Source organism: Anser cygnoides, chromosome 20 (genome assembly GCF_040182565.1).
Source record: "Anser cygnoides isolate HZ-2024a breed goose chromosome 20, Taihu_goose_T2T_genome, whole genome shotgun sequence".
NCBI lineage: Eukaryota > Metazoa > Chordata > Aves > Anseriformes > Anatidae > Anser > Anser cygnoides.
Window position 1 is genome coordinate 5074840 of NC_089892.1, and position 27057 is coordinate 5101896.

A 27057-nucleotide genomic window follows, 5' to 3' on the forward strand; every position below is an offset into this window, starting at 1 on the left:
TGCTTTCAGCGAAAGTATGAGTCCAAAGACAATGAAATAAAAGATACAAGGAAGACAAGGCATTAAAACAGGGAAATGTATTGATGCTTTTCCTACTATTGCATCATGTATATATGTGTCACAACTTCTTATCCAATTCCTGAGCCTTGGGTGGAGGGACCTAAGGGGGAAGCAAGCTTGCCCGTGCAGGGGCACGTGTAGGTAGGTAGATGTCCACAGAATGCTCCACGTCTGCTGCGTTACCGGCCGGAGGAGGCACTGGCACTGTGCATCTCCATGCAATGCAAATAAGAGCAGTTGCGTGCAAGAGGCTTTTAACAGAAGTGCGAGCTCATTAGTTTCACAGTTTAGTTGGATCAGGGAATTCAGGAAAAGAGGGAATAACTTTTGTACAGGGATTTAAAAAAGAAGGAAGTGGAGGTAGCTTTTGTTCCCATCATGGATGATAGGTATTTGTTAAAATAATCGAGTAAACTAGAAAGTGTTTGGGGGGAATAAATGTTTTAAAAAATAATGAAATAGAACAAAGTATCCTAATTAAGTTGTAAACTAGAGCAAAAGCACAATGTCTAGCTTTCCTTTTAATTGAAAAGCCTGCAGCCCAGTTCAACAAGAGAGGAAAAGCAATGCGTAAATAAATTGGAGACTCTGTTCTTTCGGTTTATTGATGCTGTTCTGGCCAAGTTAAGAATTCAGCCATCCTAAAATGATCAAACATTGTTTGGAAAAAAAAGAATTTCCAAACCAGCCTCATTATCTGAGACAAGCTAAAAAAAATATCAATTAAGGTAGTGAAATTTCTCACTTGCCTACTTTAGTTTGCAGAGATGAAACTGTGGGAGTGTCCTGCTTGCTTGCTTATTGCTCTTTTCAAAAGAACCACCAGAGTTTTATCGTAATAGACAAATCCCTTGTTAGCCACGAGGGAAAAATAATATAATGATACGGGGCAAAGCACTGTGCAACTTAAAAGGAAGCAAATGTGCATGCATTTGACAGTATTGCAGTGAGCTCAGAAAATTCCATGATGAATAAGTATGTCAGCCACTTCTGTAAAATTCCATTTCTCCAAGAAGTGCAAATAATTTATTTTTAATATTACTTATACCGGAGAAAATGCCTTTCTGTTTACATGTGTGGTCTGTACATATTTAGATAAGAGTCTTTGGAAAACATGTCACTGCGGAGTGATGTGGTCACAAACAAAAGTCATCCTTCTGATTTCACTTCTTTTAAGCAAACCAACTGGTGCTTAAAAAGCTTTGAATAAGGGTAATATGTAAATTTAATGTGCAACCGAGAATTGAGATGATCAACTGTAAATGCTCCAAGTGATTGTTTCCCCACCCCACCCCCTAATTTCTGCAGCTTTATGTGGCCTTGTAAGTAAGTGGAGTGTAATGACTTGTTTGGTCAGCAGTCAGCGCAGGCAAAATCTCCAACCCATAAATTATGTAAGCAGAAGACCTTTAGACCAAGCATAATTCTAATGATGAAGCTTTAATTTAAAAAGCTTTGAATTAGCACTGTGTACATATATGTGGCTTCATGACATACACTGTCGGGTAATCTTACAGGCCACCCTATAGTAGGCCACCCTATAATCTGTCCAGATGATGTACATATGTGTTGAATGAAGGGACCCAAATAAATGTGTTGTGGTTTGAGCCCCTCGGCAGGTAGGCTGAGCAGAATTCCCTGTCTACTCCAAACCTTAAAGATGATCTGTACAAGGTAGTGGGATATTCTGGGGGAATGGGGAGGTTCTTTTTTGTTTCGGTGGTTTTAAGGGGTGGATTGCCTTGATTGATGGTAAGGAAAAAATCACCAGGATAGAATACGTAGAAGGTCCTATGTGATTAACTTTTAAAAAAATGTTAATGCTTATGGAATTAAATCCAATCTGTAATTCTCTAATAAACCTTTTTTTTTTTTTTTTTAAGTAGTTCATGTTAAAGCCAAAGACATGTTACGGGAATGAAGAAATTGCCCTCCTAGAATTTCAGCTGTGAGAACAGTGACTCCTAAGTGCTGTCTTTGTTGTGATGTATTTGACTTTGTGAGGAAGATCGAGCACTGTTAATATACGAATGTAGTTTTCATATACTCAAACACTGTGAAAATGTGACTTATGGCACCTGTAAAACATTAGTGGTAATCTTTTCTTCCTGAAAATATAGGCCATGTTGCCATTTAGGGAAAAAAAAAAAGTGAATCTCAAAAATAATGAAAAATTATCCAAGTTCTGTTTTATTTACCTTCAGGTAAAGCTTTTGTATGTATTAAATTATTATTTTCAGTAGTTTCCTGATGTTCTTGAGAATGAGAGTCTCTTTTGATTTTTAAAATGTGGAATTCACACATCTCTGAAATCACAGTTGTAAGAGAAATATCAGGTATGAAACTGTACAAGTTGGCAGTGGTGTATATCTTAGCTGCTTACTGCTATAAATTGATTTTGTTGTTGTTGTTTTATTTCTTAGTCTTCTGAAGTAGATTTTATGTTTCATCTGCATGTATTGGGGGGGGGGGGGGAGGATCAATCTTGGTGAAATTTTAGAGGAGTATCTCATAAGGAAGTAAAGAGTTCAGCGTTGTGTAAACCACTTGGAATTCCCCTGGGCTGAAGGACGTGGATGCTGGGGCTTCTTCGGTGGCTGATAAAGAAACGATTGACGGTACACCTACACCTAGTGCTGCACTGGTACCGGAGTTTAGTGTATATTTAGCTATTATATGGATAAAGCTGTTGCTGTGTACCGTTCTGCTGCTTTAAATGAGCACAGTAGTCATAGAGTCATTAAGGTTGGAAATGACAAAAGCAGGTGTTGGGTAGCCTCAAAGGGTTTGTCTCCCCCGAGCTCATCTTGGCTTCCCTTGTACCTGCGTGAGCCGTTTGGTACCCATAATATCTTCTGACAGTACGTTTTGTGTGGGTTCCCTGGGCGAAGATAGACTGTTTGGAAATAGCATTCTCATGTCAGTAAGCAAATATTTTGAGGGGACCGTTACGATTTTAGCTAAGATTTACTGTCACGGGCAATGCTGGCAGAAAAGGGTATTTTACAGGAGGAAAAATGCACAGAATGGGACGTTCATTTCATTCTGCATCGTACCATTGAATCTCCTGGTGGTGTTTTTGATGCTACCGGTGCTGCTTTGGCACTGCTTTCAGTCTTGTTTCTGCTCATCAGAACAAACGATTAGTAAAGAATTTCCCAGTCTTTTCAGTTAACACCCCTCTGCCCCCAAAAAGGAATGCGTTCAGTGCAGTACAGCATGTGATGCTTTAATAATGTATAAATCAAGCTGGACAGAAGCTGCTTGTCAGTTTTATTAACTTTGACCTTTTCTCCCATTATAAGGCTGGTTCGGTAAATATTTAATGGGCCCTTATAGATTTTGACAGTTGGATCTGCATTCTTGGAAGCAAAGGTAGATTATGTGTAAATACTTATAATTAATAAAAATGGCTTAATCACTAGGAGTCAGCCTTCAAGGACAGAATTGTTTTTTAGAATATATTTGTTTTTAATTCCTATTTTTCTCGTGCCTGACTGCGAAATGTCAGGCTAGCCAGGAGGTTAGGAGATGTTTTTCAAAGGTTACATTTAAAATTCATCTATGATTAGCACCTGTGATTACGTCTGTCTTTGAGCAAGTGACCAAACGATGTTATTTACTTGAAGCACCTGTCAATGTCGTTCTGAGCAGAGGACGTAACTGGGTGGTGTCACCAGCACAAGATGGCTGAAGGAGTGCTGCTGTAATAAGATGCAAGAAATAAAGGGAAGGGCATGTTGCTGGAGTCGGAGGGACCTTCTGCCAGAGCTGTCTTTCCCTTTAACTCCCTGCGTATTGCACTCGCTGCAGATTCGGGTGGTGAAGATTGAGAACTAAGCCCTTGACACTTTGAAGCATCGCCTTTCAAACATGTGCTGTCCATTGCTCTCATTGATTTTCTTCATTCCAGAAATCTGTAGCAGAAAAACAAATTTGAGCAAAATTCATTGGCCTAAGATGAGCTGTTAGGGCAATAAAATAGCCCTTCCCTCGGTGGCTGAGTGCCGTTCTCTTCCCGTTAGCCACACTGTGCATCTTCTTGTCCTGCCACAGCTTAAATTGCATGGCAAAGCAGCTGCATCAGCCAGGGGCCTGGTAGAAAGCCTTTGGGTTGCTCTAAACGTTGATATTTGGGACAGATTGGCTCACTGGATAGCTTCACTCATTTTAATCCCCATTTTCAGGTAGCTTGCTTTACCAAGCTCTGTTCCCCTTGTTTTCAGTCATTACCCCGCAGAACAGCTTTGCCTAAGACCACTTCGTTTTCTGAACGTTTGTAAGCCACGCTTTCCTATCTAACGTTTTTTTGTACGAGGATCATGGGATCGGTGTTGGTAACGTTAAAAGTTCACCTTCTTCAGAACAAGGCTGTGGACAGTTGACTGAAAGCAATGATGCAGGGACTGGAGTGATGAAAAGGATTGCATTTGTCTGACACTGCATCGTGAGCTTCTGCACCCGCCTTCCTTCTCAAAACGGGGAGCTGGAAGCGTGCAGAGGTGAACTTGAAACTTGTTGCACTTGAAGCTGCTTTCAGGACAGACGCAGCGTTGTGGTTGTTCTTAGATCTGAGCAGTGATAATGTGCTCCAAAACTTGTAAATTCACGTGTGTCCTTCATAAATTTGTTTTTTTATTGGCAATTAAATTAAAAGGTTAGAGGAGAAAGCTACTGAATGTGAATCTTCTGCGATGCTGGTGAAATGTGTGAGCAGGTATTTCAAAGGCTAGGTTTTTCTTTAGAGGGCAGAAATTTCTTTGTGAATGTTGTGTGTTTTTGTTCAAGAAAAAATGAATGTTATTTTTTTTTTAAAAAAAATTGTTTATACAGTGGCAGGGTCAAACCTTTCTTCCTCTTACCTTCCTTTAGATAGTTTGGATACTTGATCCCTAGAGAGGAGGAGCTGTCTTAATGTTTAAAAGCAAGTCCAAGCTTCAGGAGAGTTAGGACTTGAGAAAGTCTTTGATTCATCATCTTATTTTCCCAATGGCATAATTTCCTTGTAATACCTATTTTACAACAGGCTGTTTTTATATGCTTTTGTTCATATCATCTTCCATCCAAGCAATACATGAAATAGCATTGAAACATATACGTGAAATACATGAAATAGCTTGCCGGCTGTAATTTTAATAAAGTGGTACAGATTGTAGAGGTCTGACACAGAGTGCTGCAGTGGTGTATATTTTAATGTTTTTCTTTTTCTTTTTTTTTCTTTATCATCCAGTTGCAGTACCATGCAGGGCTAGCATCTGGCCTTTTGAATCAGCAGTCTTTGAAACGGTCAGCCAACCAGATGGGAGTATCTGCAAAACGCAGACCGAAAGCCCAGCCAACAACTCTCGTCTTACCCCCTCAGTAAGTCATGGACGATGTTGAAGGGCTTACATGGTGGGGTGGGGTTATTTTTAACTTTTTATTGTAATTATTTTTATTAAAAAATGCATAATGATGAAAACTTTGTGCTTGCATTTTTGTTTCATGTTGGGTGGGTGGGGTACCCTATGGAAACAGTATTTTGTTTCTTCTACATTCGGAGGCACTCTGACAGCAGAAAAGTTGCAAGGATTCTTCTTCATAACAGGGCATATAAGTTTTTACAACACGAGATTGTCATTGAGGAATGATGTTCCCTTGATTAGTATGACTTGGAGCTTCAAGTAGCACTTTTCTGAAGGTCCTAAAAGGCTGAAGCCAAAAAGTCTTTGGTGTGAGTACTTTTTTGACAAATGTCTGTTCTGAGTCCATCTGTTCACCATATGTTAATTTTGCATTGGATCTAAACCTCTTTTACAGGTGACAAGCAATTATGAGGACACTTAGAAACTGTTTGAGGACATAGAGTATCAACACTTTAGGCGGTCTGTGCATTGATGCCAAAAACACAGAGATGTCCACAACTAAACTTAAAAAATTAATAGACTACTTAAAATATTTAGTTACATATAAGAAAATGATTATTATGTAGAAAATGAAGCACTAAGCAATTATTCGTCGTACTGAGCATCTTTGTAGTTAGTGGAAGCTGCGTGTTTTTTCACAGAAGAAGAGTCACTGATGTATAAACTATGCTACTAAAAACTTGGTTATAATAATAAAAGTCCTTGTTGTCACTGGAGTCCACAGGGCGAAGTTGATGAAGGAATCAAAAGGAGTTTAGATTTTTTTTTCTTTATATGAAATGATAACAGATCACAGTAAACAGAACTCTCCCCTTGTATATTAACTTTAAAGGGTTGCTAATTCAGGAATCCATAAAATGTGCTGTCGCTTTACCGGTACATCAGTCGAACAGGAATGGCTAGAAGGGCAGCTGTAGCAGAACCACAGGTTTGCAAAACAGACGCTTTTTCTGTTATATTTGTGAAAGAACAGTGGGGTATTGTGACAAACTTTGGTTCAATAGTTGTTTTCTTTGTTGGGGTGTCGAGTTTTGAGCATAAAATTTCTCTGATTGAAGTCTATAAACTAGAGCACTGTGATACCAGTTGTCACAGGTTTTATTCAGAGGCCTTAAAATAAAACTGTATTTATCATGGCTTCCCCAGTTACTAGCAGTACTCATAATGAGGGAGAAAGAGCTGGCTTACATTTTTGCATATAAAAATCTTTACTTGTATATTCTATGTCATGAACAAACAACAACAAAAAATAACTGAAGATTTTCAGCTGTATAGATCTTAATATGGTAAACAAATGTAAAAGTATTATATGTCTTTTTATCTGCAGGTGATTTTTCCTTTTCATTCAATGCTGCATTTATCTGCCATTTGGAAATAGAATTAAATTTGAACACAGTAACTAAAATTTGGCTAGTCTTTGAATTATATTTTAGTATATTATTACCACTTCCAGCATTATTCATAGTAAAAATCTGTTTGTACTGAGCTGAGCCCTTTATCTATCCCTCGTTTCTTGTTCTCTGACTTCTTTGACCTTACTGTTTTTGTTCTTATTTGCTATCTTGGTGTGTCCTAAAAGAGAAAAATAGTTATATTAAGTCAAATCGTATAGCTGTTGAGCTCAATACCATGTCTCTAACACAAGGCAGAGGCAGATTATGAAAAGACTTATGAAAATAGACTTATGAAAAGTGTTCTTAAAAAAAAAAAAAAGGTATGGCAAATGGGATTTTAACATCTTGATTTTTCTATAGTTTCATGCAAATAATGATGAATAATTCTGTGATATTCTTTTCTTCATTCTCTTTAAAATGCAGAAGAAGAAAACATGCAGGTACAGAACTACGTATCTCCTTGAAAGGGCATCTTAGGGAAAAAGGTGGACTTTTCTGACTTCAGTGCAAATTTTTTTGTGGCAATTCAGGAATTTTATTTTATTTTTTAAAGCTTTATTGATTAGTCAGGAAAGGGGTAACTGTTTTTTTGTCTCTTTTTGCTTTGATTTATGCTAATAAAATAAAGTTCAGTGACAAGTCTTTGGGCTGAGTAACAATGTGCTATGAGTCAAGCATATATTAAATGTTGTTCAGAACAACTATATTACCTAGAGCTTTCCTTAAACATAAGTAGAGAAAACTGGCTATGTACCAAGACGTCATTTTAAGATTGGAGGAAATAGCAGCACTGCAGTAATCCTTTTCAGTCAGTAAAGAAATGCAGGAAACAGTCTTGCTCAGGAGGTAACAAATAATGCTTTGGACAAAGTATCTTCTAAAAACTGTTTATTTTGATGCTTATTCTGGATACGTATGCTTTGATATCTAGTGGCTTTATTTTAGTCACATCAAAGAGCATGCTACTGAAGTTTTTATTTATTTTCCTGTTTCTTGAAGAAACTGCATAGGTAACTTTTGTTGTTGGTGGTATTAAATTCTAAATGGTGATGCAATCTGAGCAGTTACCTTGTTAACCATATCTTTGGTCTCTATTGCTGTGGTGACACTTGAGTTTTATCCCACATGCTGAGTATTGCCAAGTGGTATGTCTTGGAAGAGTGGTGATGCAAAACATGATTTTTGTCTTGTGGCAACTCATTGTTCACTTGAGGCCTTCGTTTCTCTCCTTTATTTTCTTTTTCTTCTCCTTTTCTTCTCCTTCCCTCTGCAAAATATCTCTTAAAAAATGCATAAAATAAAAAACTCCACCCTGTCTTACATGCTAAACAAGTTCTTCTGCTTGCAGAAGGAGCTAGAGAAGGGGTTTTGCCAATGGCCCAGCTGATGCTTGGTAGTCCTGCTCGTTTGTCCCTTGCCAGTCTTAGGCCATCTTTTGATATACTCTGGTTTGGGAGTGAGAAGCTCTACGTTATCGCTAGTAGATATCTGTAATATCATCAGTCATTTTGAATAAGAAGATATTTTTTAAAATGGAAGGTCTCTGTCCTAGGTGACTGCTCTCGGAAAAATTTTCATTTTCTCTCTGTTTTTATTATCTGAGGGCTTCTAAGGGTGCCGAATTGAAACAGGCAGCTTAGCACGTCAGGTGGCATCTCTCACCTGATTTTGCTGTATCTCAGTTTTGAAAAGGGGCCTTTTGGTGTTCGTGTTTGCTTTTCAGTCTTGGTTTCCTCTGGCTCCGAAAGTGCAGAATACTGGCTTGCTATGTATCGCATTTCTAGCCAAGTGTATCTGTATGAGAAAATGACTAACTGCTGGCTGCTTTCTCTTCTTGCTTTGTCCCTCCTTCTGTCTTCTATTAACAAGACATCTCCCTGTACTTGCTAATAGATGCGTTCCCTCACATGCTTCTCATCTGGCCGCTGCTTCCTCCCTTCTGGTACAGAATCGCGGAGCAGTGTGTGCTGAAGTGCTGAAAGCTGTCAGCTCCTTCCAAGTGACTAGGAAAGCGTATACATGCAACACTTCGGGAAGCCAGCATGGCTTATTTTTGAGGGGGGTCTGAGGTGGGGGTGGAGTGGGTTTGCTTTATTTTATTTATTTAAAAAGAAAAAGATTCTTAGGTTTAGGATTTTTTTTTTATCCCCCTCGACATATATTCATTGATGCAGTTAATTAATCTTGTATTATTCTACAGTAAGTGTCTGAAAAGCAAAGTCCTGCTGACGGTGTCAGCTCCCCGACCCCTGCAGGAGCCGAGCACTACGCCCCGAGCAGTTTGGGAGGGCTGGGAGCAGCGAGCCCACGCAGGTCCCTGCCAGCACGTGTCCCTGCCAGCTGCCACCCCGCTGAGAGCCTGGCAGGCTCCGCTGTGGCACCGTGCTGCTGAGAAATGACAGCAGTGAGCCGCTGCGAGGTGAGGAGGAAGAGAGAAAAGAGGAAGCACAGGACGTTGGCTTTGTGCTCATGCGGTTGTATTCGTTGGCACACACACAGGAGAGTCAGTTAGTATTAATGGGAATTTTTAGGGTTCTCAGCTGAAAACCCTGGGACTCTGATAGCTCTGTGGCATGGGGCTTTCTCGGTGTTCCCGACTTAATCATTCGTCTTCTCTGCCTGGAAGGAAGTTGCCAGAACAAGAACTTGCTCACCACTATAAGTACTGAGACTCTTGCCCTTTATGGTGCCTTCTAGGGTCATTTGTTGTGACATTTGTAGTTCTGCAGAAATAAGGACACTATAAACAATAAACAATTGCAAGTCTGCTGCTTGTTTGACAACTTCAAGCTCAGTGGATAGAGAGGCTTGAGTAAAAATGAGTCCAATTTTTTGTTTTAGGGCACTTCAACTTGTCTTGTAAATCTTGTGTGCTCTGATGGATTTCCTAACTTGACAGTGAAAACATGTTAATAGATTGAGTAAAAATCTTTGTGAATTTAAACTGTATTGCTAGAAGCAGACCAGCAAAATTACTTTTCTTTAAAAAAAAAAAAAAAGACATGCTGCCCATAATACTGTTGTAGATAAATGAGCAACAAAAAGCTATGAAGATAATTTTTCTTTTAGAATGGAATAAGGACTTGAGGATAGACTGCTGGGTAGAGACTCAGGAGGGCTGTTCTTTTAGTGGTATAATACCATTTTTGTATAATCTCTAGGTGCCGTATAACAAAATTCTGTTCCCACATCATGTATCCACAGAATGCAGAGTCCTAAGCACTGACTTCTTCCATCTTTCTGGTTGTATAAGTGGCTGGATTAATAAGAAATCTTTTGTCAAGATTGCTTCCACAATTTATTGTACAAAACTCCTCATCCCCTCATCTTTTGGTGGCTCCCATCCCCTTACTTTTTCTAGAGAAGATGGATATATTCAAAAGAAGTTCATACTTGCTTTGGAGCTACTTTACCAGAAGATGCTCTTCAGTGAGCAGTCTCCTTTAGGAGCTTATTTGCAGGCTCAGCAGACGTGTGTTCATCTGGATGTGGAAAATAAACTTACAGATATACCGAGCTCTGTTCATTATAGCTTGGTTCAATACTAGCATTGTCAGAAGTGTTATTTTTTCATTGTATTAATGCCCTATCAAATTTAATGATTCTGCTGTACAAGTGTCATTACAAGATTCTATTGTATTCGTTAAGAGCCTTCTTCAAGACATATCAGGTGAGTCTCGAGGAAGAAATGTAACTAAAAATAGTCAGCAGTGTAGTAGTCAAAAAAATGACTGACTTAAACAGTTAACTGAAAGGTATTTGTGTATATGTATATAAGCTATATACCCAGTCGTTAGATGTGCCAAAATAATTTTATTTGGAACTTAACTTGTGTAAATTATCATTTCTACATTAAGAAAAATCCAGATAAGCCCTTTGCCAAGAATTTTTGAAGGACAAGTTTTTTTTCAGTACTTTGTTGTATAAACAGCATCTAATTACTTCCTAGGTTCAGGAGTTTCATTATGAAAGAGGCAGATCACACTAAGGATAATGGCAGAGCTTGCTTAAGCCAAGAGATGCTTGTCGTCATTGTTGTTCTTAAGACCATATGTTTAAAGTCTGTTTCTAAGACCGTATGTTTAAATTACATTTATCTCATCTGACCTTGCTGTGTTAGAGGTCTGAAATCCCAGCCAGGAATTCATAATCCGAAACCAAGAATCTGACGCACCAGTTAAGCGTGACACCAGTATGTAAGCTGTGGGAAATGGGGTTGTTTAACATGCGAGTGTTGGTACAGCACCCTCAGTGAGCACTGGGAGCTGGAATCTAACATGTGGGCCTGTTCTTAAAAGTATTCAAGAGTGAAAGAGCAAAATGTGTGGCTGTTTTTTCCTTTTTGAGAAAAGTCATCAGAAGTTCTTTGTGCAGTTCTAAAATTCTTCTTTCCCCCTACTGGCAAAGCCGTATTAAGTATCAATATTCATTAAATACCACCGAGATGATAATGTAATAAAGAAATAATCCTCGGGCCCACATCTATACTTCTCTCCAGAAGAGTTGAGGTTGAGAATATAATTAAAGATTAAAACTCTGTTTGCATTCTGGAACATGGAGATATCTTTTTGTACATGATGGGGAATTGTATTAATAAGGAGGAGATCAGTTTCCAATATCTTCGAATACTTGGAGCTCACTTAATATCCCTGTTCATGTTTAAGTTTCTCCCGGTATTCTGTTAGCTTGACTTTTAGCAAGACAGTGCAACAGGAACTGTAAAAGAACATGTTGCTACAATGTGTGACCCTTTTGCTCTGCAAATTACTCCCTTTTTATATGAGGGAAAAAGATTAAAAATTAGTTCCTTATCATGTAAGACAATAGCGTTTACATGAATAGGTTTAATTAATTTGTAGCCATGCACTATGTAGATCAAACATGAATTTTATTATTCGGTATCTTGTGAACAATTTAGATCACATTTGTATTGTTTTCTTTTTGGTAATTTGATGAATGCCTGTTCTGCACAGGTTTTTTGAAGCTGTTTTAGTGTGAGCTGCAGCATATTGTCATGCAGTGAGATTGCATTTAATCTTAACTCATACTGATTTAGTGTGTTCAGAGTTTACTTGCACATCTTGCAGGGCTTCTTGTTAACCGAGTCTCCAGTATTTCGCTTGGTCAGAATAAATACGGAGTCTCTTTAAAACTTTCTATATCATACTTCATCAACTTGTTAAATAACTATTACTGCCTTTTAAAGAATTCTAACCAGTCTGTTCTGTCTTTTTTTTTCTCTGCATGCGTGTAAGTTTTTGTTGTACCTTGTCAGTGTCTTTGTCTTTTTAATGATTTCCTTAATTTTGGACAAAGTGCAAAATATTGGTGCTTTTGTCCCCCCAGATATTGGTATTTCACTACCACAACTAATCTAGCTAGATGAAGTGTTAGCCCTTGGTGACCTCTGCTGAAAAGAACTGTGCTCATTCCGTAGATGGTTTTGCGAGCATTTGTCCATTAACTAGATGAAAATCCATTACCAATTTTGAAAGCCATGCCATTCCTTTGGGGGACTAGTGTCCATTCTTTTTTAAATATAGTGCGGGAGGGACAGGATGTGACGATGCTCTTCCAGGTTATGCATTCACTTACAGTCTTTCAAAGGAATGCAGATAGTGCAAATACAGCGTTAAGTTTCTTCAAAGGAAAACGACAGAATAGCATGAACTTGCTCAAAGTGCCACCTACAACACTTTCAGAGAATAGCAAAGTCCCTAAGTGATTGTTTTCAAACCATGTAGAATATTAAAAGGGGTAATGAGCAAACAGGAAAGCACTATTTTGACAGCTTTGTTACAGGAAGATAAGTGCTGAGAAATTCAGATCATAATGAATTTCAGCAGCTATTGAAAATACGATAGTTTCAAGTTATTTTAAGATATAGCCGTGTTTTGTTTTGGATTTTTTTTTTCACGTTTCTCCTCTGCCTACCAAACAGAGATGACAACAATTGATTTGAGACAGATTGTTTTAGGGAAATGGAACGGGATCTTCTAAGTAAGTAGTACATCTTCATTTTAGTTTGAGCAAAACCTTTGGGTAATTCTGGTTTCGTCAAATACAGTAAGTATTAAATTTGTATTCTAAGGCATGGGAGGAAAAGCTCTAATTGCATAATCCTAATTTCTTTATCTTCTTGACCACTTTTCCCCACCTAAGAAATGTGGCTGTCAGGGTTATTGTAATGTATGTTGCCACCACAGTATTAGAAATTGTGATTTAAGTTACCCTTAAACTAAATGGCAATTTTTAACAGGTGTAAACTGATCAGGTTCTTTTCAGATTCAGTAGCTGGGACGATCAGATCCCAGAGCTGCGGAAGCAACTGCCATGGTTGAACCTGTATTATATAACAGATTATGAGGGAAAATTCATAGGTCATAACACATCGTTAAATTTTATTGAACTGAGTTTTATCTAGAGAAGAGCTGTGTATATAGGTGTCAGGTTGTTAATTCTGGTTTTCGGGTGTGGTATAAGACATCCAGGTGCTAAGGACTAGTTAGCTAAAAGATGATTTGAAGCTTTTCAAAAGTTTTTTTCCTAAGGGTCTGTGTCAACAGCAGTGAGGACCGGTTCGCGGAGCTCAGCAGCCTACTGTTCCCAGGTGCAGAGGGGTGATGAGCCTGCCAAAGCTGTGTTACCTTTGGTTTTGTGCACTTTGTTTAAATACTGGGGAAAAAAGCACTCTACAGAGCACTTTGTCACTTTCAGTTATGTGGTATTTACTGCTCAGCGCTCAGTATAATTTAACTGGGAAGAAAAAAACAGAAGTATTGCTTTGGTTATGAAGGGTCGTGTTAGACAACTCCAGTGAGGTCAAATCCAATAACTTACTGGGGCTTTAACATTGATCAGTCATCGTCCTGTTTGTAGCCAAAGATACCTTACCGAGCTGCACTCCAAAAAAGGGAGAAAGGGGTAGTCCAAGTGAACTTTCAGTTTTGGTGTAAGAGGTAAATAAAATTAATTTGCTTTCTCTTCCTTGTATTCCGTGCTGTCACTAGGGTTATCTGTCGTGTTTAGCTTTGAAACCCTGAATGTGCTTTGCCACGTGTTAAGGTAGCAGAGATACTGAAAGAAGGAAGATGATACAGCTGTATTTTTCATTCTTTCCCTGTTTGGTCTGTAAGGTCTTGAGGTCAGTTGTTTGTCCTTTTCTGTGCTTCGTTAAGCATGTATGTGGTTTCTCTAGTAAGGAGCAGTTTTCAGTAGTGGACCAGCACAGATTTAATTAGCATCTGAAATCTGAGGGGAAAAAAAGGTGGTAAGCGTACTGTAGTGCTCGGTCCTCCGACAGGTATCTGCTGGGACTCAGAGCCCATTTGTGCATCTCAGACTTCTGCTCTCTGTTACTCTGTAAACGTGATCCAACGTTATTAAATCAGCATTCAGTCAGGGGGAGAAACCCTCTTACAGTGGAATATATATGGGATTTGCATTTATGTTTATTTGGGCCCCAAGTTGGGTCCCAGGATGTGTTCCGTGAAGGAGGCACTGCCCTGCAGTCCCCTTGTGCAGCAGGTGGGCCATGGAATCACTGCTGTGGAAGCTCCCCAGTGTTGCCAGAGGTCTAGCGAACAGCTGAGTAGGCTCCCCAGGCTGCTGCTGGGGTACAACGGGACTTCATGCAGAGGTTTGTTGTGTTTTGTACCAGCGGCCATTCTTGTGTCTGCTTGGCACCTACTGAGTCGATAGCTTGGTGTTCTGTGCAACTTCAGAAATATGATCCCTCCAAAAAACTTTAATCTTGATCTAATCTCCTAATATGTAGATGTATCTGACAGCAGGGGGGTTTGTAATAATCCTCTTTATTTTGTTATACCTGATCAACGCCTTTTTTCTTTTTTTTGGCTGTAGTCATATGCTGAAATTCATTTCATTCCAATAAGTGCTATACAGCTGCGTATTTTCTTACGAAGTAATTACAGAAAACCAGCAGGCATTGATCAACACAGATTGTCCAAATAAAAGAACTTGACTAAAACCAAATGTTCCTTGCGATATTCATTAACAGGATAATAATTTCTGTTCGTGCCCGTACAAGAGACAGAGGTCATGGATGTTGCTTTAGTCCCAGTAAAATTACTGAGATTTTCATTAGCGGTGTTGTAAAATTTTGCAGTGAATTTTAACACGGGAAAATCTGTACTATCCGTTCACTTTTCAGCAAGTATTCTAACCAACCACTGTGGAAAGAGAGTGCACGTAATTAAGATTTCATCATTTCTTTACAGCGTAAAGAGCTTCTCTTACCAGTTTGCTGTGAGCCGTTCTGGACTGCTAGCCTTAGCTCGTGTGTCCTTGTAGCGAATAGCTCCATGAACATGTCTTTCTTGGAGGCATTAGCTAAAAGAGGCCTTGAGCTGATTGTTGTTCATGTTTTGGTGTCGTACTCAGCAAACTAATCCCGCAAATAGGATTGCTCTGGGTGTGATGCACAGCCTTGTGTGACTGAGCACAGCGATCTGAAATAATTCCCATCTACTTTGCCAAAGATTAGCTGGAGCACTTCACAGCTGGGAGATGAAAAAGCCGTATCTCGCTGGAATCTGGGGGCCGTGTACCATCTTAGCTCTGCGTGTTCATTTTCCAGGATATGCGCAGATCCAAAGCAGTGCGTAGCCCTTAGTGAACGTTGGCGTTACTGAGAATTGCAGTTCTGTTGTAAAACAGCAAAGTTCTGACTCTTTGATGTATGCTTGCCTTAAAGGTAATGTTTGGGTGAGAATTGTGCCATTAAACGGTGGCAATTAATTAAAAGTTGTTCCGGAGCCCCAGACATTAGAAGGTGCCCTTGCAGCCTTCAGAGCACAACACCAGTATTGCACTGTAGGGAATCCCTGTACTTTCAGAAAAAGGAAAGTTAAGGATGAAGATTTTAATGTGTAATTAAAGGCTACAAATACTAGTTTAACTGCTTGTTTTTTTGTCCAAAAAAGAATGGAACAGGCTACTGGTGGTTGGGCTAATTAGTGAAGAACAAGCTAGATAAGAGAAAATTTTATGAACTTAATAATGATATCAAAGCTGTTGCTAAAGCTCTGATTTTCATCATATGATTGCTTTAACCCCCCTCTTTTTAGCTCGACTGTGTGGAGGGGGACTAGAGGCTGCTTTGCTGCAGCAGGCGATCAATCTGAAAAGAATAAATTAAGCCTGCCGCCTGCCAAATTCAGAAATGCATTACAGCAAGTGTTTCCATATTCATTGCTTGTATATTCCATTGTCAAAGATGACAAGCAAAAAGAGCAGAGCCCTAATAAGGTGGGGGAGAAGGTCTCTATATTTCGATGCTTTAGCAAAACCAGCATTATTGCGTAACATTGCGTAATATGATGCCATATGAACTTTGAATGTATTTATTAATGATGTCATTTCTGTACTTCTACGCGATTCCAAGTAACCTTTAGCTATTTAAGGGAAAAGCTAAACAGCCGTAGTGTGACAGGAATAAAAGTACTTTCAAATGTGAAATGTGCTGTTAAGAAGGAAGCTCTGGATGTTTCACAGTAAGAAAACTTTGACGAATCTTACCTAAAAATAAAGACGATTACAGAGTCACCTGTATCTTTGACAATAACTCAAGAAAAAGGGAAAGGTTTGCTGAGCAATGAACTGCAGAAGGGGATTTACTGGGGGACTAAAGTGGGAGTTACCTGGGGACCAAAGTGGCTGCTCCCATCCCTGAGGACCGCAGTGTGCATCGTGGGCATGGCAGCGCTGCCTCGGGGCGGCTGTGTTCCTGCTGGTCAACTGACCTGGCTTCGGAGTTGGAGAAAGACCGGGAAATGCCCTATCTGGAAAGGATACGCAGTAGGAGAACTGCTTTGCTATGCTTTCTTTACTTGATGTTAAAAATAACTGTTGTTACTTTTTAATTTCACTTTAGGGCATTGGCAGGGTATTCATGTGTTTACAAGGAACCCTATGGATGGGTTAAATGAAAAAAGCTTGGGCAGCAGGTTCTAGCTGATCACTTCAGAGTTTTCCTCTAAACATTATCTTCATTTCTAATGATTTTAAGTATTTTGGTACAAGTATTTGCTTGTCCCAATTTCCCAATTGCAAGTATGAAAAAATAAAATGCAACCATTTGAAATTTCACTGGGTGAAGTTATTTGGTTTTCATTTCTCTATGGATGTTGCTCTACTGTTATTTGCATTCCTGATGGTTTATTTTTGCAGAGCTCTTCCTCTTTGCTCTATAGATTTTTACCTACTAAAGTCTTAGCACTGTTTTTGTAACTTCATTATAATTATTCAGTAGTATGTGTATGTTATTTTGAAAACAAGTGTGGTAGTGTAACTTAAATTTCTAAGTGTACATAGATACATTTGCCTCAGTATTTTAGTTGATTTCCCCGATTCTTATTTTCGCATGGGTAAAATAGGGAGTAAAATGCTGGACAAGGAAGACCTTATTAATGTTAGCAGACTATTCTGACTTTTTTCTGTGGTTTTTGGTTCTTACAAATTTTATTTTGGGAAAGAAGGTAATACATTGGTGCAGAGATCATGATAAAATAGTGAATTAGTCATTTAACTTTTGCAGTGTTTATCTGCACACCTCGGATGAAATGAAATAAAGTTTACATTCTATGTATGATCATTTTGCTCCATTATTGCCTGTGGTACTTTGTTTCCATCCATCACAAAATATAATTGTGGAATAGAGATCGGCCTTTTCATTCTCACCAACATATGTCTAAAAGCACTTAAAGATGCAGAGCTTCCTGACTAAGTTATTGCAGACCAAATTGCTATTTTGTTGAGTTGCTGTGTGCCTCGGTTTCCCCACTTGAGCTGTATGAATTGTATCAGCTGGGAATTGTGTGGGAGTGCTGAGAGCTACTCAAGTAATACTTGTACAAAGCTGGGATAAAAGAAAGCATTAACTGTAAGGTAGATACTTTCATATAGGTCAGGAGTCTGGAATTTTGTCTTATCAGTTGTTCAAGCCCAGTTAATTTTTTTAAACAAAATTCGAAGTCCAGGAGTGACATGTGAAGAATGAATGGCCGTATCATTCCTACCTGTGAGACCCAATAGGAAGCTCTAACTATCCACTGTCAGCATTCATTCTGATAAATGGATGGTGATGTATTATTCTGTATCTTTTGTGTTCTTGCCTTTAGGTGTTCATTTCAGTGATGGAAGACAAAGTGCAGACACATGAAATAATTACACAGCAAGCTTTTCTGGAGCCTGTCAGTCTGTGTCAAGCTCCCTAGACGTCTTGAATCTCAAAATTGTTGTGCTCTTTTGCTGATTGTTACATTTAATGTTTGGTGTTAAAATCAAATACGCTCCAGAAGTTGCAAAAAAAACACCTCACTGTTTTGATGTATTTTAAGTCAAAGTTTAACAGCTCTGTCCAAAATAGCGCTATAAAACTGAGCTCCCCTCAAGCCAAAACCCGGCTTTTCTACTTGTCTTTTACATGCAGATCCTTCTATTTCATTTTGGCTTTTGTATTTTGACAGATGATGCTTTTGCTCATGACAAATCTGTATGTGCCTTGTAGACAGGTCTTATAAAAAGAGCCCTTTGTGAAGGACTGAAATACAAATCAAGCTTGGATCTGAATTTGGGGCTCATCAGCTACATGGCAGACTCATAGTGTGAAGAATCCCAGTTGTAGCTAAAAGTACTCCTTGGTGCTATTTATAATAAAGGTAGTTTAAACATTCATTGCTTTTTAGTTTAAAAAACGAAAAGAAGGAATTAGGCTGGTTAGCCAAATGTCACTGAGCTGTATGGTTAGCAAGTAACCAGCATATCTGAAAGTTTAGGAAATAATTCCTGGTTGGTAATCATCGGTCTGGTGTTTCGGTTCCTGAAGTGTGATCCATCCACTGCATGCACTGAACAGATTCCTGCTTGTATTTCCTCTGTTCTCATGTGCAGTAACTATTCAGGTACTGCTTCTGTTAACCCTCTGCCTGTTGCAGGTGTTTGCATTTTCCAGCCAAGTCAATGGCAGTGGAAAAGTGTGCTGTGGCAGTGGGTGCTCCGTGTTCCCAGCTCTTGGTTGCAGCTTGATTTCCAGGTAGAGATTGCTCTGGAGTCGCCCAGTGGAGCCTGCCACTCAGGGCTGGACCAGATCAGCCACCAGGTTGCGTGCTTGCATGATCCTTTCTACTTCAAAAGTTTCTCTTCATTTAAACAAAAGGCTGTTTCAACACCGTGTTTTTTTTTTACAGCATAATAGTCGGTAAGCAAATCTAATGCTATCTAGTTTTAGGTATTTCTGAGAAAGTGAAACTAATTTCTTGACGTGTCACAACAATGGTGGCTTTTGTATGGCACCTGTAAAATGAGCTTGTTGACAGAAAACGCCAGGTAGAACTATTTTAATATGTGATTGTGCTTTGAAAATGAAAATTTATTTTCAATGCACAGATAGCAACTTCAACACCACAGACAGAAAATCAATTATAATTTTTGCTAGTACAGCTAAAATACTACCTGCTGCTACTAATTTCTTTTTGTTGTTCTACAATTGCTGTCTTCCCTGTGTGTGTGTTTTTGTTTTTTTTTATTAACACATCAATGGAGATAGAAATTCCAATAGCAAAGCCTGTGTGGTGTAATACCTGTTTATCTCTCCTGGTATGTACTTCTGCATCTTTCTGCCGGTACAGTACCATGTTTGAATCATCTGTTTATATACCCACTTAATTTTTATCATGCCTTAGGCATCATTCTCCACCAGTAAGCTCTTACACAACTGAACTACTGTTTGCTTTTGCTGTTAATTGTTTTGCTGAAGTGTCAGTGTATGCTGTATCTTAAAGAACTGCATTTTGCAGATCTCTCAGACACTTCTGTTGAAAATTTTTTCCACGACTTAAAATGCTGGTGTAAATAAGCTACTTTAAGAGAAGCTGGTTGTAGGATGGTTTTGAGTTTTCAGGTTGTTTGAAATGTTTGCTCATATCTTAACTTGTTCTGGTTGGTTGGTTCAGAGCATTTCAATAAAGAGGTTCTCTCTCTCTCACAGCCTGTCCAAATAGTTGACTTCCTTCGCTTTCAAATCCTAAGTAAGTATTTCATTTCCATCTCCTGAATGTGAAGGACAGGATATATTGGGAAAACTTTAGCTCTGATTTGAGCATAGAGCCTCTCGAGAGCTGTCAGTTAGCGCTGATGCAGTGTGGCATGCGAGGATGGAACGTGCTCCTTTACTGCCTTGTGATACTGTGCAATATACACACACATTTAAAGTACAGTTAATGTTTTAGGGATTTTTTTTAAGCCCTTGGAAAGAGTAAAATGAGCACTCTGTTTTGTTTGCCCTTATTTTCTGTCTTTTGCTATTATGTGCTTCTTACTACCAGCAGTTTACAAAGAAGCCTATTTTCTGTATAATGGGATGGGTTGCAGACAGACAGTCAAAGCAGCAAACCTTTGAGTAGCGCAGCTGAGGATGTAACTATAACTACATTTGACTTGTTTTCAGTCAAGCTTTCTTTTTCAGCTTTCCCATCTTCATGCTTCCTTTTCAGAGATGTTGTGCAATGTTTGTCTCATTGTGTCTTTTGCCAAGTAGTTATGTAAGCCATTGATTGCATTGCATTGTATAATTTTATTTAAAAAAAAAAACAAACAAAACAAAACTATGAAGTGCTATTAAGAATGTGATTGATTTATTAGATCAATAGTTATATTTTTTTTGTATTTGGAATTTACAGAAAACTTGATTGTAAGTAGGCAGAAAATGAAGAATAATTAAATGTTTAAACAAATGCCAAATACAGAAACACATATCAATTCCATGAGTAGTGAATGCAAATTGGATATGAATGGAGAGCTGTTTGAAACGTCTGCAAATTTACTGGTGTTCAGAAACCTAACTGCAGGACGATCTTTGAGGTGATAGATGCCATTTGGTAATATTTCATCTGCTTCTGCAGGGCATCAGCTTCAACTGGTTGACTCTCAGTAGCTACGTGTTAGCTAATTAATCTTGTAATTTGCTGTCATGTTACTAGGTGAACCTGTATTCTGGTAGCAGCATGAATTTGAGCTAATGGTTTCCTAATGATTGAAATAGCAATAACAGCCCTGGCCCCCATGGTTGTCTTCAGCTCTCCTCCAGTTTTCAGAAAACATCAGGTTGCTCTTACTGAAAGGTCTGCCTGCTAATACAGATAGTTTTCAGATGTATTTATTAATATAACTGAGCTGCACTCACCTCTTTATACAGTATATTTTTATATATTATGTAATATATATATATACACTATATAAACACCATACTAAAGTAATATATTGATATATATTATGCCTGTCTTTAATATCAAACTATTACGTAGCTTTTGCTCTGAGACGAAGCAGAGTTAGTTTTTAATTGGGTATTTTTTCTGTTTATGGCATCTTAAGACTTTTCCTAGGAAAATATAGAACTTTGTTAGGTGGACTACTCTGGAAGATTTGCCTAGAGAGTTTATAATTAGATTACAATTAAATTATAAACTTTTTTCACAATAAACATGTAAGCTCAACAGCACAACTGTATCATTTGAACAGCCATCTCCAGAAAAGGCAAAACAGAAACACTGTGTTTAAAACACAAGAAAACAAATGTAACCTTGCCTTAAAATACATTATCATTTAATCTCCATATTTAAAATTTTGTCTGTGTGCAGGAAGTGTCTTTAGTCAGTATAAAAATCTAATTAAATCTTCTCATGGTAGCGATTCATGGCTGACCCCCTCTTTACTGGAGCACCGTATTAGAATAATAAACCACTCCCTGCTGAGAGACACTGTCATTGACAGGCAAGCGAGACGCTTTGGCTGCTGATTAGAAAAGGTTGATCAGGCTCGTATTGTCTTCCGAGCCCGCACAAAATCCTTTATTGGCCCTTCTGTGGCAGAACTTCTGAAATGCCGCTTGGCAGCCTGCGGCCTGGCATGGGGCCGGCCGGGATCCCAGCCAGCGCCGGCTCGCGTCGGGCCAGTCACTCACATCACGGTGGGCAGCCTTTTTAATAGGGACCCTCAATGCACAGAGACTGCTCTTTTTGTAATCATTTACTGTAAAAACCTTTGTAGCATCTCAGAATTTCTTTACTGTGGTAAGCACCTTGACATTCGTTCCTTACAGGAGCCTGCATTTTACACTGTTTCAAGCTCCATATTCTTGAAGCTAGGCAATTTTAATGGTCATGTTTGTATTTTCCTAAGGAGATTGTCATTCCTTATTTTTTTACTTTAGGCAGTTTTCTCTCTTAGTACACTTACATAAATAGGTTTTTTATTTTTTTTAGTAGGCTGAAAACTTCTCCCTGCTTGCACTGGAGACAGCTCCTAAAGGAGTTCTTTTACCTCAGATGTTTTGGGCGGGAAAGCTGGGTTATGTTTTACTCTTTAAGGAAGCTGTGCAGGTGAGGTAAAGAGATGCAGATACAAGAATATACTTCTGAACAGAGCAATGTTTGCTTCCCTTAGTACTTTTTTGGCTTCCATCTGGACTTCAGCCCCACGAAGTACTTCAGTCTCTGCTCTGCCTGGTGAGCACAGTGGAGCAGCACAGGCAGAGCACAGACTCCAGCATTTAAAAAGCCACAGCGAACATAAATCCTTTCTGATCTCCGCTGTGGTTGCACACTGATCCTTGTGTGTGAGGGGAAATAACATCAGATGAGAGAGAACCTGATTACAAGAGTGGGAAGGTAGCCAAGAAGGTGCAGTGAAATTCTGGAGAGTCGCTTCACTGAGGTGTCTGGACTGTGTTTGGCAAGCCCAAGGGTTACTGGCACGATAAGCACTTTCCTCTAGCAGACTCCGTTGTTTACTTCTGCTGGTGGTGGTGGAGTTGAAAGAGAATTTCGTTTTCCAGAGTACTTAAGGGAATTAATCCTCTACCCCGCTGACTTTCAGTGGAAGCGATGCAGTTCATTTCCATGCGCCCTGTAAAAATCCCAACCGAAGGCAACTTGCTCTGGAATGAGAACAGCTTGTTTAAAAAGTCACGGAGGAAAAGGTGATGAGAGGCATGTCTTCTAGAAAACAATGTTTTGAAGGGCTTCTCTCCTCCAAATGTTTGTACAAGAGAGTCTTGAATTAATAAATACCTAATTGTACTTGTTATATGCAGCTTTTGTACTAGAGGGGTGTAAAGATGACCTTGAAGGAGACTTTGGATAAACCTCTGAGTTTTAAGAGATTTTTCATCTCTGTAGTACTGGAGGAAGGTTTAAATACTTGGTCAAAGCATAAGCCTGAAGTGAAAAATCAGGATTAAGTATGAAAACGACTCAAGAAAACTTAAGAAGTACATGATCATAAAACTTGAAAGAGCTTTTATGGTAAAAGTTTTTCATAAATTGATTGTACTGTGTTGCACAAGTCATTGTTTGTTATAGTATTTCATCTTTTTTTGTTTTTAACACCTCTATAGAAAGTCAGTTGGGAGTTTGGCTATCTGCTGTTGCATTTGTAAAAGGTGGAAGGTGATGGTATTTGGGAAACAGATGACCAGTCAGTTCCCAAGAGGCAAGAACGAGAGGGTTGCAGTTGTGCATCCATTTGGTCCTTGGTTTCCAAAGGTGGCTGTGAGTCTGGTTGACTATGGCTTCACAGCGGGCACTGCTAGAGATGCTGTTTTATGGCTATAACGGGTCACATTCTGCCCCTTAAATGACATGGGCTGTCCAAAGTTTGGGTGAGGATAATGTTAACGAACAAGCTGGGGATGGGGACTCGGCTGCCCTGCTTGGCTTCGGAGGCTGTGTTTCTGTGTTAGTTCAGGGGCGCCGAGCATCCCAGCTCGTTTTTAACATGCTCCGTTCCCTGCCTTCAGTAAAACTCAGCTTCTTACAATAATGGAAGTGCCTCTGTGCTGTCTGTAATTATTCTTGCTGTCTCAGACTGAGCGTGCTGACATGAGATTGAAATTTGAAAAATCCTGCACTCCAAAGTGCTTGGAGAAGGGCTCGCTCATCAAGTCTGTTTGCAGGAAATAAGACAAGGGGTTAGCGTCCTTGGTTTTGTGTGCAAGCATTTGTAATGCTGATCAACACAGCTGATGGAGAGCTGTTTATGAGCCACCAAACATGGGTATTTTTTTTAAAGCTTCTAATGCCTCTTCTGTATTCAAGGACTTCTCATATTTAACTTGGCATTTGAAGAAGCAACAGGTTTTCTGTTTGGACCTTTCACCTGCCAAGGCTTTTTCCTGCTGTTGTTTTTTTTTTGACTTTTTAAAAAATTTTTGTTTGTTTGAGTAAGTATAAACAGTTAACGTATGTGAGGTGTGTACACACACACAAAGATATGTCCGTGTGTGTCCTTTCTTTTAAAAAATGGTAGACTTCATAGCCTCACAGGCTCAGACAAAATTGTTGGGTACAGTTAATATGACTGAATGATTTGTGGCTGCCCATCTATAATGCATTCTTCAAAATTGTGTACTAGTTTTTGAGAAGTCATCATGAAAATTGAATCTGAGTTACTGATAATGTAAGTAACATCACACTGCACGCTGCAGTGCCGTTTGTGATTCATTACTCTGATGTGCACTGTGATTTTTTTTAATGTTTATTTTTCACCTTCAATTGCCTGTGTAATTAGAGAAGAATCTCAAGTGTCCTTAAAGGCTTGTATCAAGTACCCTAAGTACCTTAGAAATACTGCTCTTAGGATTTGGCTTTTTTGCCATAGTAAATCATTTTAATAAACCACAAAGATCTTGAAGTGGACAGTCTGCTGTGTCTGCGTGGAGCCTGTTGGTGAGGCCTAAAATTTGAGTCTTTGATTCCTGGTGCTTCCATTGTGTATTCCCAAACCCTGTTCTGTAGGAATTATATAATTCTAAAGGAACGAGCAATGCAGTGTGTCACGACTTCAGTGAGATTGCAGAAGCCATGTTTTTAATGCCTTCATGTCTGTAATGTTTTTGTTTTTTTGGGGGGTTGTGCTTTTTCTCTTGACGAATATGCTCCTTCAGGCACTTCTGTTGATCTACGTATCCTTAGATGTTAGCACGTTTACAAGCTTCAGAAATCTGCTTCCACGGTACAGCTAGAGTCCAGTACAGATTCTAAGGTAATAGCAATAGAATAAAACTTTTATATGAAAAAGTTTAAGATCTTTGTTCTGATAGCTTCTATCAAGTCATGAAACATACACTGGGTATGGTAGAGTGGATAACCACACAGCCCACCCTACATGCATTCACGAATGAAGGCTGAAGCTCTGATACACGTGCTGCTGCCTGCATTAGATGCTGACATGGCAGAGACAATAAACGGCTCTGTTTTTAGCCAAAACTAAAAGAAAAACATATGGTGAGGATGAGAAATTCTACCGAGACAGATTTTCAGAGTACTGAGCCATTCTGAATTTAAAGCCTGTTTTAAAACCACATGGTACTGCCTGCATAAGGTCAGAATGTGATTTAAGTAGGGGATACTTTGTTTAAAGCAGAAAATGTCAGGGCTTTGGTAACTAAACTGATATAAACAAAACCTGTCTTAGGAAAAGAGAGTGGTTTTGATCATGTTTTGATACTGTTAGACATTCCCCAGAGGTTTGTATCCTTGATCTTCCCTTCCTCTCACTCTGTGCAATTTTTGTTGCCTTCAGTAAGTTCTGGGACTGGATGCACCTAACAAATGATCAGTAAGATCTCCTCCTTCCAGCAGTGCTTGTGTATGGTCAAATACAGGGCAAAAAAAGGTCTAATTGTGCAAAACGTAGTGTGTTTCTTATTCATCAATCTCTCAACCCAAAAGTAAAATATCACTAGTTTTGATAGGTATAGAATACATAATATCACGCATTATCTGTTGCCTTAAATAAAAGGAGGTAAGTACTGTAATTTCTGCTCTGTTGAGGGAGAAATAAAACACAAAAAGTGAGATGAAATTGCTGTTGAAATAAGTCTGCAATAGCAGAGCTGAAAATAATGTGTTATAAAACACTGAATTCCAGCTTTGGAAGAGGAATGGCAGCACAGAATATCAGGATCCCATCACACAGCCCAAACAATCGGACCTTTTGTCATCTGCAGGGAGCCCTGTTTCCTTTGTTTAGGATCCTGGCAAGGCAGCTGAGCCAAAGCCCAGCTCAGCCCATTGTCTTTTCCAGAAACAAGACTGAACATGATGCGTTACTTTGAGGATTTCGTCAAAGCACTGCCTGTTGTCTACTGGTTTTACATCAGCATGTCCCAACCTACTCCTGTTTCTCCCTCACTCACTTCCTGATTGACGTGCCAGTGCAGGGTTGTTTCTCAGAATTTCTCCTGGAGACGTTTGGCATAGCTTTGCTGTATGGAAACTTGTATGTGCATGCTCAAATTTAGGTTAATAGGTGGGGCACAAATTTCTTAACAAGTTAGAAGTAACTTAAGAACTGTCTTTGTAGATAAATGCTTATATAGTGATTCTGATTCCCATCCAGGCCTCTGGAAATTACTGTTGTTGGCATTTAGTCTTAGTTGTGGAGCAACATCTAGTTTCTCAAACAAGTGGAAATAAAAACAATATATGTATGCTGTGAAGTATTGCTTCTGAAATTGTATTATTACTGATGTTGCATAGTTAGGGAGGGCTGTTTTTCCTCTAGAGGTACATATAAAGGAGTTAATGATGTTTTTCATAAAGCATACAGTCTAGTAACAAGCTCAGACAAGATTCTGATGATGACTGTAAAGTAGATGCATGCTTATTTTGTTAACCAGCATTCACACATTGTAATATCCATATTCATCTCTTGATTACTACCGTGAATTTAAGGCATTTTGAAGAATGTTCCATATAAGTACCAAGAAAGCTATTTTGACTGCATAGAGAAATGTCTATGGGAATTTGACTGCAAGGTCTCTATTTGTAACTTGAGGCTTTCCAAATTAAAGTTACGCTATTTAAGATGGTATACTGGAATTTGATGTTGTGAAGAGAAGTCTTTTTGCTCTGTCTTAAAAAAAAAAAACAAACTATGCACTGATTAACGTATTCTGAAAACACGCTTTTTCTTATTAAACATGTAGATGTCTGGAGACTGATGTAAGGGCAGGTTTGCATTTCATAAGTATTCAGCATGAGAACTCGTGTGCATTTGTAGTACCACTGTCAACTCATACCTTTGAGGAAGTTCCTTATGTGTTTACACCATGTCACCTATCAGTGGATTCGCAGTGGTACTGAAGAATGCAGAACTGTGTGTGTTGAATAAACAAT

The 27057-nt window shown here is 38.9% G+C and overlaps 1 protein-coding gene across 4 annotated transcripts in view; it reads left to right on the plus strand.

The window, feature by feature from the left end:
• Positions 1-27057, plus strand: part of MED27 (mediator complex subunit 27) — a 141133-nt gene that overhangs the window by 76312 nt on the left and 37764 nt on the right. For all 4 annotated transcript variants that reach the window (XM_013193940.3, XM_013193939.3, XM_066980891.1 and 1 more), the window contains exon 3: positions 5291-5421. In XM_013193940.3, the coding sequence (XP_013049394.2) occupies positions 5291-5421 (131 nt within the window). The remainder of the gene's footprint in view (positions 1-5290; positions 5422-27057) is intronic.